Source organism: Physeter macrocephalus, chromosome 13, assembly GCF_002837175.3.
Source record: "Physeter macrocephalus isolate SW-GA chromosome 13, ASM283717v5, whole genome shotgun sequence".
NCBI classification, from domain to species: domain Eukaryota; kingdom Metazoa; phylum Chordata; class Mammalia; order Artiodactyla; family Physeteridae; genus Physeter; species Physeter macrocephalus.
Window position 1 is genome coordinate 17,259,458 of NC_041226.1, and position 21,276 is coordinate 17,280,733.

Here is a 21,276-nt window from a genome sequence, read left to right on the forward strand (position 1 = left end):
TTGTGCACAAAGCTGTGGTCGGATATCTGAATCCTCCGGTCTCCACAATGAGCTGCTATCTGGTAACGGCGGCGAGGTCTCGTTACCGCGGGCCGAGGCGCCTTCAGGGCGCTCGGACGCTGCTCAGAGCTCACTTTATCGGGGATCTGAGAGCCTCCTGCCAAAGGCCCTGCTTGTGTCCACCCGGGTCCGTCTCCGGGGACTGGATTTTACCTCAAGCAACACGCTGTCTTCGGTTTAGTGCTGTCTTTGAAAAGCAGGATTTCATTTTGGAGACAGGGAATCAGGACCAGGGCCAGATCAGCCGCGGTGGAAACGTAAAAATCCACACCACGATCAAGTCAAATCGAGGGAGACCACATCCAGAAATGAAAAAGGAAAAAGAAAGAAAATAGCTGAGCAGGAAACGCAATGTCACGCGCTCTGCATCCAGCTGGGGCCTTCCATGGAAGAGCGTGGAAGGTATGCGCACCAAATGGTGCATAAAGCCAGCCAGGGAGCTTGCTTTTAAGCTCACAGCGCACTCCCTCACGTCCTCAGGTGGTTTATGGCATTTCGGTTATTGGATGTGAGGTCCCCCCATGAGAGATGCCCGGGTCGCCCGCCTGACCAAGCCCACACTCGCTGGGATTCCAAGAATCAGAGGCCTCCGGGAAGACAGATGGCAGGAGGCCCGCACGTTGGCTCCTGGGCCCCCAGCTAGATCAAGTGGCGCCGCGCGGGCAGCTGGAAGGCACCCACAGAGAGAAACCAAGCACCATGCTCAGAAAGCTCCACTCCGTCTTCCACTCCGGCCCGCAGAGGAAGGCAGAGGTGGCGGAGAGCCCTTACTACGACTGCGCCAGCCCCGCGGTGAGGCTGATCCGCAGCAGCTCCATGTACGTGGTCGGGGACCACGGGGAGAAGTTCAGCGAGTCCTTAAAGAAATACAAAAGCGCCAGCAGTATGGACACCAGCCTGTACTACCTGCAGCAGGAGGGCGACCGGGCGTGGATGTACTCGCGCACCCAGGACTGCCTGCAGTACTTACAGGAGCTGCTGGCATTGCGCAAAAAATACCTAAGCAGCCTCAGTGACCTGAAGCCCAGCCGCGCCCCGGGCATCTCCTCCACCTCCTCGAAATCCTCCAGGGGAGGAAAGAAGTCCGCCTCCAAGGAAATAAAGGTAAGTGCCGCCGCCGAGGAGTACAATTGACGTGAGCGCTTTTCCGAGAGCCTCTGACGCGGGTTGGAGCCCTGGATCATCCACGCGCAGCTTAATTAATCTGCGCCTTCTGGCTGACAGCTCCATCCACCTCAGGCGCTCTCCATTGCCATCTCGCCAGCCTCGGAAGGATGGCCGGTCCCATGCCGAGTTTGCACGCGGAGACCACGGGTAGAGCAGCTTCTGGCATCCACATAGCAGCCTGCGGGGAGGACTCGGGCTTGGTGGCCGACAGACGGTTTGCAGGGCGCATCTGTCACTTCCTGCCCACTTCCTGGGTGAGAGAATGCTTGTATGACATTTGAGTGACAGCACATGACTTCCCAACACGTTTTTGTTATTTTTATTATTACAGTCACATCTGAAAATCCCAGTGAAAAGTGAACATTTGGAGGATTTGCTCTGTCTGTTCCGTGAGCCCGAGTATTGGGGGACTCCGGCACAGCCTCAGAGAGAGTCTGTGGCTCGGGGAGACCGAATGACAGCTTTGCTGGGCACTGGAGGCTTCCAGCCCAGGCAGACCGAGCAGGAAATTGGTGAAAGAAAGAACTTGCCTTTATCTCATACTTATTACAGTGTTTGTACACATTACCTTTTTTTGAGATAATTCCAGTAATGAAAAATGCCAGAAGGGAAGGGGGGAGAGAGTCCCTCTGTATCGCAGACAAGCAAGCTGAGGCTCAGTGACCTGATTTTGCTAAGATCCCCAACTCACTGTTACTTATTCCTTTGTTTCCTCAATTAAAAAAAAAAATGAAGTTTGAGGCTATTTTAAATTGCCATCAATTGTTCTCCTGATGACTGGGCTCTAAGGTGTTCAGAGCAGGCCTGTGTGGCCCAGCAGTACACCGCCCCCCCCACCCCCACCACCACGAGTGTCCTGCAGGCCTGCAAGTCCCATTTACACGGAGTGACCTACTGGCCTGTTATCAGATCTCTAGGGCTTGGCCTCACCCAACTGGTTTCAACTGTCTGCATTTTATCCCAGGGGGGAGTAGTTTAAATAACCATTTGAACTCCAGAAGTAGGGCAGTGTTGGGGCCGATACAAAGTGTCTTACTCTTAGGTTCCAGTACTGCCCCTGTGGCCGACCAGCTGTGGATTTGTGGGCCAGCCCCCCCCTCCTTCGGGGCCACCTCCGATGACAGAGGGGGTTGCCGTGATTTCTGGACCTCCAGCTTGAGCATCCTGGGGTTCTCGGTTCTGGTTAGATTCCCACCAGGCACTACATTTTCCTGCAAAATGGAGTCCTTTCTCAGTAGAACCTAGCACTCTTCCTCCGAGCTGCATTCCTAGTTCAGCATCTGAAGACAGAGGGAGGGGTTAGAGGTAGAACACCAGCTCTGGCCCTGTAGGGATGGCTGTGAAGAGGGCCCAGGCATGATGCAGTGTCAGGATTTCCTCAGGAGACGTCTCTTACCATGGTATAACCAGGAGAGAGGTTTTTTGTTGTTGTTGTTTTGGTTTTTATAAATTTATTTATTTATTTTTGGCTGTGTTGGGTCTTCGTTTCTGTGCGAGGGCTTTCTCTAGTTGCGGCGAGCGGGGAGCCACTCTTCATCGCGGTGCGCGGGCCTCTCACTGTCGCGGCCTCTCTTGTTGCGGAGCACAGGCTCCAGACGCGCAGGATTGGTAGTTGTGGCTCACGGGCCCAGTTGCTCCGCGGCATGTGGGATCTTCCCAGACCGGGGCTCGAACCCGTGTCCCCTGCATCGGCGGGCAGATTCTCAACCACTGCGCCACCAGGGAAGCCCCAGGAGAGAGGTTGTATGTTTGTTTTTTCTTATTTGAAGTATAGTTGATTTACAATATTGTGTTTGTTTCAGGTATACACTATAGTGATTCGGTATTTTTGCAGATTATATCCCATTATAGGTTATCACGAGATAATGGGTATAATTCCCTGTGCTACACAGTAAATCCTTGTTGCTTATCCATTTTATGTATAGTAGTCTGTATCTGTTAATCCCATACCCCTAATTTGTCCCTCCCCTCTTCCCTCTCCCCTTTGGTAACCATAAATTTGTTTTCTATATCTGTGAGTATGTTTCTGTTTAGCATATACATTCATTTGTATTATTTTTTAGATTCCACATATAGGTGATAGCATATAGTATTTGTCTTTCTTTGTCTGCTTTATTTCTCTAAGTGTGGTATTCTCTAGGAGAAAAGGGACCCCTCCTACACCATTGGTAGGAATGTAAATTGGTGCAGCCACTGTGGAAAACAGTATGGAGGTTCCTAAAAACACTAAAAAAATGAACTACCATATGATCCAACAAGCCAACTCCTGGGCATATATCTGAAAAACACTAATTCGAAAAGATACATGCACACCATTGTTCATAGCGGCATTATTTACAATAGCCAAGACATGGAAGCAGCCTAAGTGTCCATCAACAGATGAGTGGATAAAGAAGATGTGAGATATATATAATGGAATATTACTCAGCCATAAAAAAGAATGAAATACTGCCATTTGCAACAATGTGGATGGACCTAGAAAGTATTATGCTTAGTGAAATAAGTCAGGAAAGAGTTTTAAAATGGCTTTGAAGTTAGTCAGATCAAGGCCTGAATTTTAGGTCTGTATTTAGCAGCTGTGTGCCTTTGTCAGGTTAAGTTTCTCTCTCTGGGCCTCTATTTCTGGAGCATACAAACAGAAATAAGAATATACCTTGTGAGGAGGAAGCAAGATCCGGCCTGTGACAGGACCTGGCACGTACTAGGGAGTCCAGTGTTCACTGCTCTGAAATGTATGGTGCAGGAAGTGTATAGGAGCCTGGAGACAAGCTGCTCTCCTTCCCTATTGCTCCCAAAGAAAGAGCTGTCTGCTGGGCATACCTGAGAAACGGTGGGTGCGGTCTCCGTGGCTAGCAAGGTGGCCTTCCTGGCTCTCTGTGCATGGCAGGGGCAGGGGATCCGGAGAGGCCCTTCCTTCAGGAATGTCATCACCTTCCTGCATTGGTAGAAAATACTTGCTGATGTTAAGATTTAGGGCAAACTCTGTTCTTTTCCCTTGACCCCCTGTTATGTGCTGAATCTTTTCTCCCCCAAATCCTATATTTAAGTCCTAACACTCAGTACTCAGAAAGTGACCTTATTTGTTTTTTTAAAATAAATTTATGGGCTTCCCTGGTGGCGCAGTGGTTGAGAGTCCACCTGCCGATGCAGGGGACACGGGTTCGTGCCCCGGTCCGGGAAGATCATCCCACATGCAGCGGAGCGGCTGGGCCCGTGAGCCATGGCCGCTGAGCCTGCGTGTCCGGAGCCTGTGCTCCGCAACAGGAGAGGCCACAGCAGTGAGAGGCCCGCGTACCGCAAAAAAAAAAATAATAATAATAAATTTATTTATTTTTGGCTGCGTTGCATCTTCGTTGATGCGCGCGGGCTTTCTCTAGTTGCGGTGAGCGGGGGCTACTCTTCGTTGCGGTGCGCGGGCTTCTCATTGTGGTGGTTTCTCTTGTTGCGGAGCACGGGCTTTAGGTGCGCGGGCTCAGTAGTTGTGGCGCACGGGCTTAGCTGCTCCGCAGCATGTGGGATCTTCCCGGACCAGGGCTCCAACCTGTGTCCCTTGCATTGGCAGGTGGATTCCCAACCACTGCGCCACCAGGGAAGCCCTATATAAATTTCTTTTAAAGAAAAATGTGTAACGCTGGACACCTTTCAAATGGTTAAGTGCCAGACAATAATCAGAGTTCTTTACATCAGAGCTTTCTGTGAGCTTTTCCAAATGATCATTTATATAAACCCATAACAATTCATCCAAAAGTCTATTAAGCCCTAATTAATATATTTTTAGAACACTTTTTGAAAGTATATTAGTAGAACACTAGAAAATGAATTCCTTAAGAGGTCACGGAAGCTCTAAAAACACTTCATTTAGGAATCAGGAGAGCGTTTTTATAAAAGGTTTGACAATGATCTTTTATTTCTTAAAATATAATATCCTCTTTAAGTAAAATACTCATAAAAAATTTAAAATTTACCATTTGAACCATTTTTTCAACGGTAATGTCAGTGTACAATTCACTGACATTAAGGACAGTGTTGTGTAGCCCACTACATCCATTCCCAGAACTTTTTCATCATCCTAGACAGAACAGTGGCTCCCCATTTCCCCTTCCCCCATCTTCTGGAAACCTGTATTCTACTTTCTGTCTCTATGAATTTGCCTATTCTAGGAACCTCATATAATTGGAATCATACAGTATCTGTCGTACTGTGACTGGCTTCTTTCTCTTAGCGTAATGTCCTCAAGGTTCATCCATGTTGTAGCCTGTGTCAGAACTCCCTTCCTTTTTACGGTCCATGAGCTTGGGTTTTGATGGGGCGTGAGGAGGAAAAGTTGGAGATTACGCTCTGACTTTGTCCGGAGTGCTCATCAGCATTTGGGATCCTCACTGAGGATAGCTCCCCACCGTTTTAAAGCCAGATGAACAGGTAAGCAGCCAGCATCCCCCTGTGAGAACTGGGCCACCTAAGTGGACCTGGGTGGACCACAGTGTCTGTGCTGCCAGAGAGGCAGTTTGGGGTTGGCTGCAGTGCCCCCAAGGAACTCTCCCCAGAAGATTTGGGCTGACATTTTCCCAAGCCAGGGATCCTGTTCACCCACCACAGCCAGAAGAAATTTCATTAATTCACCTGTGAATCATATAGTTCTGAGCAGCTTCAATCCCCGATATGTCTGCCTGGATGAACCAGCTGCAAAATGCACACCCCTCCCAGCACCAACCCCCCTCCCACCCTGCTCCAACTAAAGAAATTCACCTGCTACAAGAATGATTTAAACAGAACCAGTGGAATTCTGGAGAATGCCTGCCAAAAGTGATTGATTTTTGCTTCAGGTAGTTTTGTTCTGATCATAGTTAACATTCAGAATCAATTTTCTATCATTGGCCATTCAATCCTGGTTCATGAAATAAGACCAAGTCAACAGCAAATAGATTTTTTTTTCTCCTCTGTGGTAGAAAGATCTGAATCCAATTCATCTAAAAAGATTCTAAATCATCCATATATAAATTGCATATGCAATGGGAAGAAGGTTCTGAATCTGTTCCACACCACTGGGATTTATTTTTCAGACCTGTTGGGGGGGAATTTCTGCAAACACAGTGGTATTAAAGTGCAGGTTTTCTGTGAGCATCAATTACTGGAGGTCTCTATCACTTGGCCTGTATCTGGTTGGCAGAGTTGAAGGGCAGTGAACATTCAATATGAGCTGCAAAGACTATTATGCTTGGCAGCGCTCTCCAGAAGATGGCAGACAGTAAAATAATTATTGATAACAGAGCATCCAATTCCTGCAGCCCCTCTCAGTCAGACCACAAGACAGGTAATTATATTCCCCAATCTACCTCCCAGACACGTGCCGTTTGCTCAGCCTAGAAACAGTGCAGGACTTCGGCTTCCGTTTTTCCTCTCTACCACACCCCGCCCACCTGGCTAACTTCTTGTCTTTTAAGAGAGCAGAGAAAGCACTGCTCCAGGAAGCCATTTCTCATGTCCACAATCTAATGCAGTGGATGTCCCGCCTCTCTGGGTCTGACCCTTATCTCAGCACTCAGCACCCAGCACCTAGCAGTCAGCACACAGCACCGTAATTGTCTGTTCATTTGCTGTGTCTGCTACTGGCCGTGAGCTCATTGAGTGGGGCCACCATGTCTTGTTTCCCTTTTTTTCTCCAACCTCTAGTGCAGCTCCAGGCATATAGTAGATGCTCAATAATCTAATAACCCGAGAAGCTCCAGTTGTAATTTAAGAATGGAACTTTACAAAGTTTGATGGAAGACCTGGAAAAGTAATAGGTCTGTATGTAATGGATCAGAGTTTACCATCAAAAAGACACTTTTTTAGGTAAACGTTTGTTTCCGATTATTAAGTTATATTTGCTCATTAAATGAAATTTATAAAACACAGAAAAGTGTAAGGAAGAAAATAAAAATGATCTAGAATCCTATCTCCTATCATCCAGAGACAATCACTATAAAATATTTAAGTATATTTTCTTTCAATCATTTATTTCTTATATAGGTGCAGATATGTATATTAGGGCTGCCAGGTACAATAAAGGATGCCTATTTAAATTTGGATTTCAGATAAACGATGGATTTTTGTAGTGTAATTATGTCCACATAATATTTGGTATCTATTTATACTAAAAATTTATTCACTGTTTATATAAAATTGAAATTTAACTGCCATTCTATGTTTTTATTTGCTAAATTTGGCAACCTTCAAGTGTGTATATGTATAAATTTACTAAATTTACCTCATACCATATACTTTTTTATAATTTATATTGTGGGTTCTTTTCTATCTCATTAACTAGTTTGTGAAAACTGAAAGTGTTAATGGCAAAAAATTTAACAGCTCACATTCTTTAAACAATTGTTAAACATTATAAATAAATTCATCTTACTCTGTCTATAAGGCATTTTTTAGCAGTGATTCCTAAAAGTGTGATTAATGGGCCAAAGGTGAAAGGCCATTCATTTTTAAAGATTCTTCTACATATTGTTTTCCAGAAATATTTTATAATTTACACTTTTATCAACACTGAGTTAGAAAGCCCTTCTTATTGCATTTTATCAGCACCAAGTAGTGTCATTAATTTTTTTTTTTTTTTTTTGCGGTACGCGGGCCTCTCACTGTTGTGGCCTCTCCCGTTGCGGAGCACAGGCTCCGGACGCGCAGGCCCAGCGGCCACGGCTCACGGGCCCAGCCGCTCCGCGGCATGTGGAATCCTCCCGGACCGGGGCACGAACCCGGGTCCCCTGCATCGGCAGGCGGACTCTCAACCACTGCGCCACCAGGGAAGCCCAGTGTCATTAATTTTTAAAGTTTACCGATAATAATAGATTAACTGCATTGTTTTATGTACTTTTTTTGGATTATTGCTTAAGCAAAGAATGACCCTTTTATTTTATCAAACCAAAGTGTACTTCTTGTTTAATGCATTGCCCATTCATGTCTTTACACATTTTTTGGCTCTACTAAATATTTTAATTTATTTATCTGGACTCATATTAAGGATGTGAGTACACTATCTGCCACATGTGTTAAAAATATCTTCTCAAAGTTATGTATCTTTTAATTTTACTTAAGAGTACAATTTTATCATTACAAATACTATTGATTTTTATGTAGTCAAATGTCAATTGTTGTCTTTGATACTTCTTTGCTTTGTGCTTAGAAAGTCCTTCTATGGCTCAAGGTCAGTTGCATATTTGCCATTTTTCACCTTTTTTTATAGTTCCATTAAAAAAAAACCAACCCTCTTATCTATTCAGCAATTTATTTTTACATGCAGTGGGATATGAGAATCCAACTTGAAATTTTCCCAAATAGCAAAGTTTCAACACCATTTATGGACAAATCCACCCCTTCTCTCATTAGATTGTGGTGTTTCACGTATCGGGCGCGAAGATTTTTATACTATATTTCAAGCATATTAATTCAGTTCTATTAGTTAGGCTTCGAACAGTTTGATAAATGTGAGCAAAAAAACCTTCACTTAGTGTTGAACTAAAGTGAAATGGTCATTTAGGTGACATTTAAGGGGAGGAGTTACCAGGTCCTAGCAAAGGAAACAATGGCCTTCAGGTTATAAAGCAGGAGAAAAAAGACTAAGCCTCAGACTGTGAGTCTGAAACCTCTAATACCAAAGACAAAAGATGTGTAGCTACGATTCCAAAATGATTGTAATGTTTAGCTATGAGAGGTAATTCCCAAGTTTAGTTATACTACAGTTTGTGACAAACCTCATCCTTTCTTTTTATCTCTTTGGGCTGATTTTCTCAGCTCTATTGTCTATATCACTATTTTGTTCCTTCAGCTCTGACAAGTCTACCATTAGCGTATCTGTTGAAAATTCGGATGTGGGTATGTGTACATATGTATTTAAATTTCAGTGATTATACCTTTTCCCAAGTTATTTGTTTCTCAGATTTACAGTTCTCATTTCTTAAGCTCCTATTCTTTTATCACAAACCCCTATTCCATGATGGGTACACATTTCCTTAGGTAATGTAATATAAAAGGGATAAGATGGGACTTCTCTGGTGGTCCAGTGGCTAAGACTCTGCACGCCCAATGCAGGGGGCCCAGGTTCAATCCCTGGTCAGGGAACTAGATTCCGCACGCATGCTGCAACTAAGAAGTCCACATGCCACAAAGAAGATCCCACGTGCCGCAACTAAGACCTGGCACAGCCCAAAAAAAAAAGGTATAAGATAAGCATTGCTTTGGACTTGATCTTGAATAGCCATTTCAAGGATGGCAGAAGGAAAGAGGATGTATTAGAGCTTTTAAGGTTTATCCTGAAAAGCTTCTTTTGAGGACATTAAATTGCTTGTGGATAAATTTGAGCTGTTTTGCATTTCATTTCACCCAGCTGAATGATCCAAGGGAAAATGATCTCTCCAGTCCAGACCAGTCCCACATTTGATCCTGGAAATTTCATCACAATGAACTGACATTTTGATTTCCAGGTATGATTAGCTCAAGACAGTATTATAAGACTCCATAAAAGTAAGGAGTACAGAGCTCTCAAAATTTGCTAAGTTAAATCCAAAAGTATACATTAGCAACATGCAAACTGGTTGGAGAATATAAACATATGATAATGGCATGTATATAGCATACATTCATTCATTCAACAAATTACTCCGTGTCAGGCATTGAAATAGGTGTTCCACATTCATAGATGGAAAGACAGTCCGCCTGCCCTGATGCAGTTCATAATCTGAAGCTGCAACTCTCAGCATCACTGCCTGAACCACACTGGTGTGTTGGAAGAGAAACAGGTAGAATTACAACAAAAACGTTGGAAGTTGGGTGTATCCGACAGCTTGTCTCACGTAGGTGGTAGCTGGCAGTGAGCGTCTATCCAAAGACACTCTTGTCTGTGAGTGCTATCTGCCAAAGCTATTTCATAGACCAGGTTAAGGATCACGGGTCTAGTGTGGGGCTCTGAGGGTATAATACAACGTTGCTGTCCACACAAGGCAGAATATGAGCCTAGAAAAGACGTGTGTGGGTCTGTCTGCTGCAATGAGTGAAAGCTTCGGAAGGGAGGTGCCATGTGAGTTGGCCCTCCGAAGAGGTGGCAGGGAGTGGTGCCAGGAGGAGGAGGAGAGCAGGAGGCTAGATGTTTAGTGGCGGTCCTCTTGACGTTGGGTGGGTTTAGAATGGCCCCCTACCCTAACCTCTGACAAAATATTTCTGTTTACAACTGGAAATTCATTTTTGTAGCATCCAGATCTCTTGCAGACAAACACTGACAGATTCCAGAAGAAAGTAAACAGATTGGAGAAGCTCAAGTACCCCAAGGGCAGGTGAAACCAGGCAGGACGGGAGGTGATACGAAATGCAGAAAAATAAACTGGCTTGGGGGACTCAGAAATTAAAATGAGAAATACGGTGGAGTTTGGTTTGGAAAGATGCCAGTGTTCTATCTGGGGAAAGTAATCCAAGACCCAGGCCTGTTGTGAGGGGGTGGGATGGGGAGTCTTGGAAAATGATAACCTTAAGGCCACTGAAGGTTAAAGGGGAGTCGGCAATGCAGTACAGATGGCTTTCAGAGAAAGCGCCTTCCCCTGGGGCTGCAGAAGGGCTGCTGGCGAAGGAACATGAGCCCTGAGAAACGCAGGTCTGAGCAGGGGCCACAGGAAGCAGCCTGCATTACACGCAGCCTTTCCAAAGTAGTTCAGTTCTGGACTAGGAAAAAGTCAAGATCGGTGGGTGGCGGGGCGAGGCAGTCCACTTTTATTTAGCGTCCTGAGTTCAGAGAGGGAGAACTATTTGGGTCTCACCCAGAGGTATTGATGACTGACGTCCCATTTTGTGCAACCCCTGCTTTGTAAAGTAGATTTTCTGTGATGTTAGCCTCAGCCCTGAACCCTGAGCCTCAGTTGTGCAGCTCTTGTGCTAGTTGTCTTGGCTGGAGACCAAGAGGAGGTCGTAGTAGAGGCCAGAAAGGCCCGTGGAAGCTGCGGGAAAGGCAGGAAAAGCCAGAATCGGCCCAAGTTTAAACTAGGACTTGAAAAGGTCCAGGGAGCCTGGACTTGTAGATTAGCCTTGGTGTCACCAAACCAGGCTTGTGTGCCTGATTCACAGCAAGCCCGAATGCTGAGATGCCGAGATTTGCAGCAAAGAGAGGGTTTATTCACAAGGCAGCCAAACGAGGAGACAGGAGAACAAATTCAAATCCACCTCCTAGAAGGCAAGGGGCTCAGGTATCTATGTGATAAAGAAGCGGGGCGGTCTGAGGTGCGGGGAGCTAAGGAAAAGGTGGGGTAATTGTGGTTCTGTGCAGGTGTAACTAGCCTACAGGCCTCTGCACGTCCAAAAATGGAGGCACCTAGCACCATCTGAGGGTGGAGTTCTCGGCCCTCTGATGTCAAAATGTCACTGAGCAGACACTCGTGCATGCCTGGTTGGAGGGTCGGTAGTCCTTCCCAGCCTTAACTGGCTCAGCTCCAACTAGACACAGGTGATGCCAAGTTTCTGGAAAACAACTCAGGCAAACACCTTGTTTAGGCTCCATACTTCTTGGAGCACAGGCAAGTCTTGTAGTAACAATTAAAATAACCTTGATGCGGAAAGACAGGTTACAGGTGAAATGGATTTAACTGATGATTACCCACAGTTTCATTGGTACTCAGATAAATCATCACAAAATTCATTTGGAGACATTTAAAAGTATACTTTATAAAGTACAATAGATTTGTTAACCAAATCTTACTTAACTGACCTGCCAGATCACTTGATGCTTACCGTTCTCTCTGTAAAACGAGCTGAATATTTACAGTTAGAAGCCTGTACTAGGGTATTATCGGCAAAGTGCAAAATGATGTTATGTGTAAGCACTAATTGTAACAGCAAAAGATTTCAAACAACCCGAAGCCCTAACAGTAGGCGACTGTAGTTCATTCCTACAGTGTGTCTGTGTAGTGGAGAACTGTGCAGCTATTCAAAGGGAAGAGGAGGATCTCTACTGCTGTGAAGTTACTCTTAGGATACACCAAGTGAAGAAAGCAATTCACAGGGGGATATTGCATGCTACCTTTTGTTTTTTTAAAGAGTGGGTTAATACACATTTGCTTGTGTTTTCAAAAAGAAATGATGGAGAGAGAAACAAAACACTTGATGTCTAGTCAAAATGGAGACTAGCAGAGATGGATACCAACCATTACGCCCAGGATGCAAACAAAACTGCATGAATACAAGCAGAGGAAATTGCCCTCCCCCTCAAGCCAGGAGGTGATTTAGGTCACGTTTGGGGACTGGGTGGGAAAGGTAGGTGCATGCCTATGAGGGGGATGCCCTCATACCTGTAGCTAGTAGGGGGATGGGGCAGAGGTGGGGTGGGGTGCCTTTACCTGGTCTCTATGTGCTGAGCAATGGGAAAAACACAGGGACATAAGGGTCCGAGCTCTGTAATCCAGGCGCTTTGTCCTCTTTCTTCATTGACTTGTGTCTTATCCCCTTGGGTCCTGTCCCTTGTGTCCTTGTCTTCAAGAAGACACTCCTTTCTGCTCTTGCAAATTCAGGGCATGAGACTGGTATTTAAGGTTTTCATCCTAAACCAGACCCCGAGGTGGAGAGCATGGGCCCTCTTGCTTCCCTTCGCTATGCCTGGATCCTTAGAGAGCAGAGGCTCTCAACTGCTCTGTATTAGAATCACCTGGTTATCTAAATTAATTGACCTGGGAAAGGGCCAGTGTAGAGATTCTTTAAGCGCATCCATTGAGGGTCCAACCTCCAGCTGGGATTGGTCTCCACTGTGAGAACCGCCCGGACAGAGATGAGGGGGGAGTCATAGCCATTCATAACCATCATCACCCCCAACTGGGTCCTCAGACTCTTTCAAGGGGTGGTGCTTTCATTTGCAGGGAAGGAAGACAGAGCTAAGGAAGGAAGGAAAGCAATTGTTTATTCATTTTCATTTATTTATGTTCCTCCCTCATTCCATGAAGGGCTTGGGTGAAACTGATGACGGTAATTGAGGCAAGTTGGGGAAAGCTCTCTTTGGGGATGAGACTTGGTCACACAGGTACATAGGGGTCAGCCACAAATAATGTCACCATTGTCTCACTCTCCAGCCACACCAGGATCCAAAAGCTCTTTTAACAGAAACAAGCTTTATAACGGTGATAATGTACTGAATGGTCCAGCAGAGCCCCGGATGTGCGGCCCCAAAGAGCAGACTCTTAAGTGCTGGCCAAGAAGCTTATCTGTCAGTGTCTGTGGCTGTGCCCAGGAAGGCAATCACTGCTAAGCACAGCAGAGAGGGTGAGCTGTGCGGGAGTGCTGAGTCCCCAAGCTTGAAATTTTGCGAACAGGAAACATGTTTGAATATTTGGAATAACCAACGAAACGTGCAGCTGAAAGGGTCTTTGTCCATTAGTTTTGATGGACAGAGAGTACAATGGCTGAGGTGGTGATGTATATGCTGGTAATTTATTTTTTTATTTTGTAAATATTATCCTTGGAGGATAACTCTTGAGGAGATTAGGGATATTCACAAGAGGCCACAGTCAAGGACTTGTGTTAACCTAACTACTGGCGGTGTGCTCATTGCTGTTTTCTTAGCCTTTAATAGTTAAGACACCAAAGTTGACTCTCTTTTAAGCCTTTTATAGATGAAAGCAATTGATCCAGGCTGCTCTGAGCTTCTGGCCAAAGTCTACTTCCTGAGGACACTGAGGAATGAACAGCTTAGAGGAATCTGTAGGGTGACCCAGATGGAAAAGAATATGGTGCCCATGAGCAAGGTTGAGACTCTTGCATTCAGCCAAACACTGATGGCAGTTGCTACTAGGGACTTAGTGATATCCCTTCCATGTGGAGATGATTTTTGAGATGGGAAAACCTACAGACCTTGCATTTCTATTAAATAATATTCAACCTTCCTTTGGGGCTCAGTCCAGATCATGTGGTTGTCTCGATTCTTTGTTTCTCTCTCTTCCACTTCACAAAAAATTCTCTAAAATAATATGTGCCATCGTAGAATTAGATTAGGTACTGAGGACCATGGAGCCTAGAGGAGGGAAACAGCCCAGGAGAGGGTGGTCTTCCTGGAGAAAGAGCTGTCTCAGCCACATCTTGATGGTTGGATAGGAGTTGGCCAGATAAAGCGTTCAAGGCAGAGGGACAGCAAGAGAAAACACAGGGAGGATAAAGAAGATGTGGCACATATATACAATGGAATATCACTCAGCCATAAAAAGCAACGAAATTGAGTTATTTGTAGTGAGGTGGATGGACCTAGAGTCTGTCATACAGAGTTTACAGCTCTATTTACAATAGCTAGGACATGGAAGGAACCTAAGTGTCCATCAACAGATGAATGGATAAAGAAGATGTGGCACATATATACAATGGAATATTACTCAGCCATAAAAAGAAATGAAGTTATTTGTAGTGAGGTGGATGGACCTAGAGACTGTCATACAGAGTGAAGTGAGTCAGAAAGAGAAAAACAAATACTGTACGCTAACACATATGAATGGAATCTAAAACAAAAAGTGGTTATGAAGCACCTATGGGCAGGACAGGAATAAAGACGCAGACGTAGAGAATGGACTTGAAGACACCAGGAGAAGTAAGGGTAAGCTGGGATGAAGTGAGAGACTGGTATGGACTTATATATACTACCAAACGTAAAATAGCTAGCTAGTGGGAAGCAGCCGCATAGCACAGGGAGATCAGCTCGGTGCTTTGTGACCACCTAGAGGGGTGGGATAGGGAGGATGGGAGGGAGACGCAAGAGGGAAGAGATATGGAAACATATGCATATGTGTAACTGATTCACTTTGTTATACAGCAGAAACTAACACACCATTGTAAAGCAATTATACTCCAATAAAGATGTTAAAAAAAAAAAAAGCATGTGGACCTGCCTCCAGACATGAGCCTTCCTGTTATCTGCCGGCAGGAAGGATGCTGGTGGCCCAGCCTCCTGTGCTCATACAGACTTTCAACCAGCCCCTCAGTTTTTCATTCCAACCCTTGGTGCGCCTGGTGTTGCCAAGTCTGGAGCAGTTCTGGTTCCAGGGGTCAAAGTGTCCCCCTTCCGAGCTGCTCCATCCACCCGTGGTTCTCTGGGAGGGCGGCCCCTCTGCTCTGTTACAGCAATTCCCCTGCTTCAACTGCTTTCCATTTGGCAGCAGCTCTGGGAAATCTCTCTCTCTCGCTGATGACCTCTCTCTTGTTCTCTTTGACGCTGGGTTTCAACTTTCCCCCCCGCCCACTTTCATTTTAGTGGGCTCTTTGAAGGGGGTGACATAACTACATGTGAATAGCTTTCCACTTTTAACAGAAAAGGTTCAGTGTATGTTGTGGTGCTCCAAATTTTTTCTCCAAGAATGCTCCTTACAAATGTAAAAGGAAAAAAATCCTCTATTTAAAAATGTTTCCTGGGAATTCCCTGGTGGTCCAGTGGTTAGGACTCTGTGCTTCCACTGCTGGAGGCACGGGTTCGCTCCCTGGTCCGGGGAACTGAGATCCTGCAAGCCGCGTGGCTTCCGAGTGGTACAAATGTTTCCTAGGGGTACAAAATGCATACATTTTACCAAAATCTTATGCATATATAAAGATGTCATCCTTTAGTTTCCTAACATGCAAATCTGTGATTAAATCACTTTCATTTTTAATACCATCCCACTTTCAAAGAACACACAAAAAATAAAAGAACTCTACATTTGGTCCAAATAGCCCAGGTTCACACATATTGTCTTTCTTTTTTCTCCCTGAGTTCTCTTATTTCCTAAATTCTTCAGGGAGCTTTTTATTAGTTCACATGCTGATTCTGTGCCTACATCATGAGTTCTCCTTTGAAGTCCACCATGGTGCTTGAACTTCTGTGATGCCGGTCGCTGGTCACTGACTGTGGGCTGTTGTGAAGAGAATGATGGTGATGATGGTGATGGTGATGATAACATCATGAAGAACGAGTCAGTACAGAACCTGGAACCTAGTTAGGCTTTCCGTAGATTTTTTTTTTTTTTTTTAGATGTTGGGGGTAGTAGTTTTATTTATTTATTTTTGCTGTGTTGGGTCTTCGTTTCTGTGCGAGGGCTTTCTCCAGTTGTGGCAAGCGGGGGCCACTCTTCATCGCGGTGCGCGGGCCTCTCACTATCGCGGCCTCTCTTGTTGAGAAGCACAGGCTCCGGGCGCGCAGGCTCAGTAGTTGCGGCTCACGGGCCCAGTTGCTCCGCGGCATGTGGGATCCTCCGAGACCAGGGCTTGAACCCGTGTCCCCTGCATTAGCAGGCAGATTCTCAACCACCGTGCCACCAGGAAAGCCCCCGCAGATTTTTTTAAAAACTACTTTGAAAATGTTACGGAAAAACCTGAACAAACTTTTTGGCCAACCCAATATTATTCCTTACACTGTTCAAACAGTCACACCAATTTGTCTTCAATTTATTCCATGATTGAACCGAAATTTGGCCCCTTTAGGTACTGAAAACTTTTCTGGAGTATTTTATTTTCAACATATCTCGTCCCCTCTTTCCTGCTGTGAGCATCTCATCGCCTGCCTAAGGAACTGTACAATCTCCTGATGCGGTTTATCAGCAGGCAACAGGCCAAAGAAAGACAAATTATTCTGCCTAATGGTCCATAACACTCCCTGACCAAGACAGAGGCAGATCTACCCACCCTTTCACTCCCCCTCCTGGAGATAATCTGAAATCCATTGACCTACAGCAAGTGTGGATCTGGAGTATCTACCTTCCTTTCAAGGGCACTTATTCAAATTTACCTGCAAATTCATAACTTCACATTGGTTTAGTTTCAGCAACATGTGGTCCTTTTCCATGTCACTTGTGTGTGGGCGCCCCAAGGCTGGCTCAGGCAGCTCTGCCTTCTCCTCTCTGCCCTTCATGTCTAGCAGAAAGCAACGCCCAAGAAGCACTCGCAGTTCAGCGCGGATGTGGCGGAGGCCATCGCCTTCTTTGACTCCATCATGGCAGAGCTGGATACGGAGAAGCGGCCGCGGGCTGCTGAGGTTGACCCGCAGAACGAAGACGTGGACTTCGATGGTGAGTGCCATCCCGGTGGCAGGAGGTGGGGGGAGTGGGGTCTCTGGAGTGCACTTTCTCTGATTAAACGGAAACTCACATCTGCAAGCCAAAGCCTGGCCCTGAGCTTGCTCTACTCCTTGGGGCCCTGGCTTTCGTTGTCGCTGCTGCCACCCCAGGCTACCCCGTAAATCCTCAGGCTGTATTTGGACAAAAACTCCTTCCCTGTGGTCCATTTTCCACAGCAGAGATGGGGTGGAATTTTGTAAGGCTCCAGGAGGGAAAGCAATAGGGCAACAATTAAAGAAAGGGATGAGTGGGAGAGTTGTTAAATGGGTATAGAGTTTCAGTCTGTTGTTTTTTTTTAAACAGCTGTTGTGATTTTTTAATTTAATGTAATTTAATTCATTTAATTTTTTACTGAAATATAGTTGATTTACAATGTTGTATTAATTTCTGCTGTACAGCAAAGTGATTCAGTTGTACATATGTATACATTCTTTTTATATTCTTTTCTGTTTGTTTTATCTCACGTTATTGAATATGGTTCCGTGTGCTATACACTAGGACCTCGTTTATCCATTCTATGTGTAGTAGTTTTCATCTGCTAACCCCAAACTCCTAATCCGTCCCTCCCCAACTCCATCCCCTTTGGCAACCACAAGCCTGTTTAGAGTTTCAGTTCTGCAAGATGAAAAAGTTTTGGAGATCTGTCACATAATGATGTGAATATACTCAACACTACTGAACACTACAAGATGGCAACATGGTAAATTCTATGTTATGTGTCTTTTACCAGAATTGAAAAAAGAAGAAGACAAGGGAATAGAGAAATTATATTTAAAAATTGGGCTTGTGACCCTACCTGAGCTACCTTGGCTCTGGGCAGCCCTGTCTGCCGGACCCGACTCTGACCCTTCACCCACTTCGTCACCCCTCTCCACCCCTCCCCCCAGCACTCCCCCTGTGGCCCTCATGGGCCACCGCTCTGCGAGGAAGTGTAGACAGGAGAGGGCCGGGGTGTCTGCTCAAGCCCACTCTGGATTGTTGGAGAGGGAGTGAGGTGAAGGCCGAGGGTGCTGCTTTTCTCCTTGCCAAGCTGTATCACTGGCTGTCTCCTGATGGAGAGCAAATAACAACCACATTCACGAGTTGAGCCCACTTTGAAATTCCATTACTCAACTGTCAGTTTCTTTCATCTTCGACTTGCCCCTCATGGTGTATTAATGATGATTTAACTTAGCGGTTCCTGGCCCCTGGTTATTGAGGCAACAGCTTTTGGTACCAATACGAAATAATTTTTAATACTAAATATTAAATATTTTATTGAATGCTCAAAGATTACATTCTTGTGGTGTGTTGTTGTTTTTCTAGCCCTGATGGACATGTATCTGTGAGATTTCGGTTCTCCCTGGGTTCTGTGGAGTTTCACGGAAGGGGGTTCTCACTCCCCAAGCTCACTGTACCCTGCAGGGTAACTGGTCTGCCCCCTCTCCCACTGCAGCCGCTGACAAAGAACAGCCCCCTCCTTCAGAGTCGGGCCTGGGGAATCCAGACATTGGTGAAAGGACGACGAAATCTACTGAGGACGCAAGTGTCATTTCACAGTTATAAGTTTTTAATGGAAATGACTTCATGTTTTTTCTCTGATAGCCACAGTAACGTATGTTCACTGTAAATCAAATGAATCAAACAATACACCAAAGTATAAAGAAGAAAGTAAAGAATTTGACCTGTAATTCTACCACCTAGAGTTAATAATCACTGTTAAGTTTGGTGTGCGTCCTTTCAAAAAGGCTTTAAACACACACAGACTCACTTTATTACTCTTTTCAAACAAAAAACAAGATCTCTTTGCTATTTTTCATCCACTCTTTTCACTTAACAATTTACAATACTTCATGGGCATCTTTCCAAGTCAGTAAACGTAGGTCTATGTGCTTGTCTTTAGCGGACACACGCTAGTCCATTGTCTCCCCAGACGATAACTGCAGAGTTGAACCCCCCACTTTGCTTGGCTCTCCGGGCCTTCCTAAGAGTTTTCTGTTTTACGTATGTATGTATCGTGGGTTCTTAGCTGGATCTGTCCTCTCCCTGGCCTTCTGCCCCGCCCCCTCCCCCCCACCCCACCGCCCATGGTGAGTCCTCCTTTCCCCGGGGCCCTGCTTCTCTCTTCCAGTGGCCACGAGCTCCCGGGAGCACAGCCTGCACTCCAACTGGATCCTGCGCGCGCCCCGCCGCTGCTCCGAGGACATCGCTGGGCACACGACAGCCGGCCAGCTCCGGAGGAGCACGGAGCGCAGGACCATCGGCACTCAGAGGAGACTCGAAAGGCACCCCATTTACCTGCCCAAGGCTGTGGAAGGGGCCTTCAGCACGTTGAAATTTAAGCCCAAAGCCTGCAAAAAAGAGTGAGTGCTCGGGTCACATAGCATAACCAAGATGCTCTTATGTGCACCAGACTCTTGGGTTGCTTCTTAGGTGCCCTGAACCCCCATCTTACATGGAAAAATCATTCTTTTGTGGATGGGGGGAGGGAGGTCTCAGTTTAAAACATTTTTTGATAGTCTTATATTCATATTCTAGCTCGGTTCACCACTGTCCCCACCCCTAACTGTCCCTTGAGCTCTGGACCTGCCTCTCCCTTTCTGGCCCACTTAGCCCTCATGCTCTGTCCATTCTCTTTCACTCTTTCCCCCAAGTGCCACTGACACACTGTGTGCTGCAGATTTTTAATGAGACTTTGGGGTTGAGGAGGGCATAGCACCGTGAGGGAAGCAACACTGAACCAATTAGATGGCCCTGCTGTAGAAAGGCATTGCCAGGCTCGGATGGAGAACATCTCGCTGACTGGGCCCCACCCGGCCCTCCTGCCACCATCTCTTGGCCTCTCTCCCTACAGATCCTCCTCTCCCAAGACGAGTTGCCATCTCTAACCCCCAAATCCCTGCGACTTACTCCTTCAGAGATGTATGTGCGCTCCTGATCTGGCCACCCTAGGCCATGCTGCAGGGAGCTCACCTCTCACAACAGAAGGGCCTGTCTTGGCTTGTCCACCTCTGTCTTCCTCTGTTTCTACAAGAGCCATCCAACTCTGATGGGTTCAGGGGTTTTCTAAATGGCATTTTCCTCCCATAAAAATGGACTATGTACTGGACATATTAAAACCAGGACTCAACCCTCATCACCCATCCTTCCCCTCCAAGGCCACGTTGAGGTCCAGCTGAGGTCCACCCACAGCCCCCGTGATGATACCGCTTTGTCCTCCACGAGGCCCAGCACTAGGGGAGCATGCGATGGGCTCCGTCAGGATGGTGAATCAGAGCATCCATTCCCCGTGCGGCCAGCCAAGCCAGACTTAAACCCTTTACCTCACTCCTCCCTTCCAGCCTGGTGAGCTCCAGACAGATCCTCTTCAACTTCTCGGGGGACGACACGGACTGGAACGCAGAGCTCTTTGCGCTGGAGCCCCTGGCATCCCCGGGGGAGGACGGCTACGAGACAGAGAACCCCAGAGGGCAGTGGCTGCTTCGGGAGAGACTCTGGGAACGAACAGTGCCCTGACTGCCTCAGCCCTGCAGCCTGGCTCAGGCTGGGCTCCCCCGAAGGCGTCTGCTTTCACTGCAGAAGGAGGTGTCTGGTAGAGTTAAAAATGGAAATTGTCACAAAGTCAGGCCCAGGAGCACACTGCCTGCCGGTGCCCAGCCAGTGCCAAACATACTCGTGGCCTCCCGGAGGGCCTGCCTTAGGGGCCTTCTGGAGCCTGGCTTTCCCAGCACGGGGCGGGGGTTGGCTGGTCATTACAGCCCTGCCGGTCTTCAAAAGCAGAAGGAACGGAAGGCCCAGGCTCACTCCCGGCCTCCCCTGGCCTGTCCCTGGCTCTCCATGCATCTGTCCAGGTGGCTGCGAGCGTCCCACTTGGTACAGGAAGCCAGGAAATTTGCCCACCATGGATCTCTGGGCCAAAGTTTTCAAAGAGGCAGCTCCTCTCCCCACAGGGCTCAGAAACGTTATGGTCATGTACTGAAGTTGCCTTCTTTTG

At 46.4% G+C, this 21,276-nt stretch overlaps 1 protein-coding gene across 1 annotated transcript; it reads left to right on the forward strand.

Moving 5' to 3' along the window:
- The first annotated feature begins 759 nt into the window (after positions 1–759).
- Positions 760–20,798, forward strand: C13H13orf42 (chromosome 13 C13orf42 homolog). The gene is made up of 4 exons (XM_024125923.1): positions 760–1,164; positions 17,108–17,255; positions 19,414–19,645; positions 20,624–20,798. The coding sequence occupies exons 1-4, from the start codon at positions 760–762 to the stop codon at positions 20,796–20,798; spliced, it is 960 nt and encodes a 319-aa protein (XP_023981691.1).
- Positions 20,799–21,276: the final 478 nt, after the last annotated feature.

Bases quoted from the DNA above. Each gene is read 5' to 3' on its own strand.
- C13H13orf42 (XM_024125923.1), top strand. From the start codon at position 760: ATGCTCAGAAAGCTCCACTCCGTCTTCCACTCCGGCCCGCAGAGGAAG. The intron at 17,256-19,413 runs GTGAGTGCCATC...TCTCTCTTCCAG, and splicing joins CGAAGACGTGGACTTCGATG to TGGCCACGAGCTCCCGGGAG. The intron at 19,646-20,623 runs GTGAGTGCTCGG...CCTCCCTTCCAG, and splicing joins CCCAAAGCCTGCAAAAAAGA to CCTGGTGAGCTCCAGACAGA.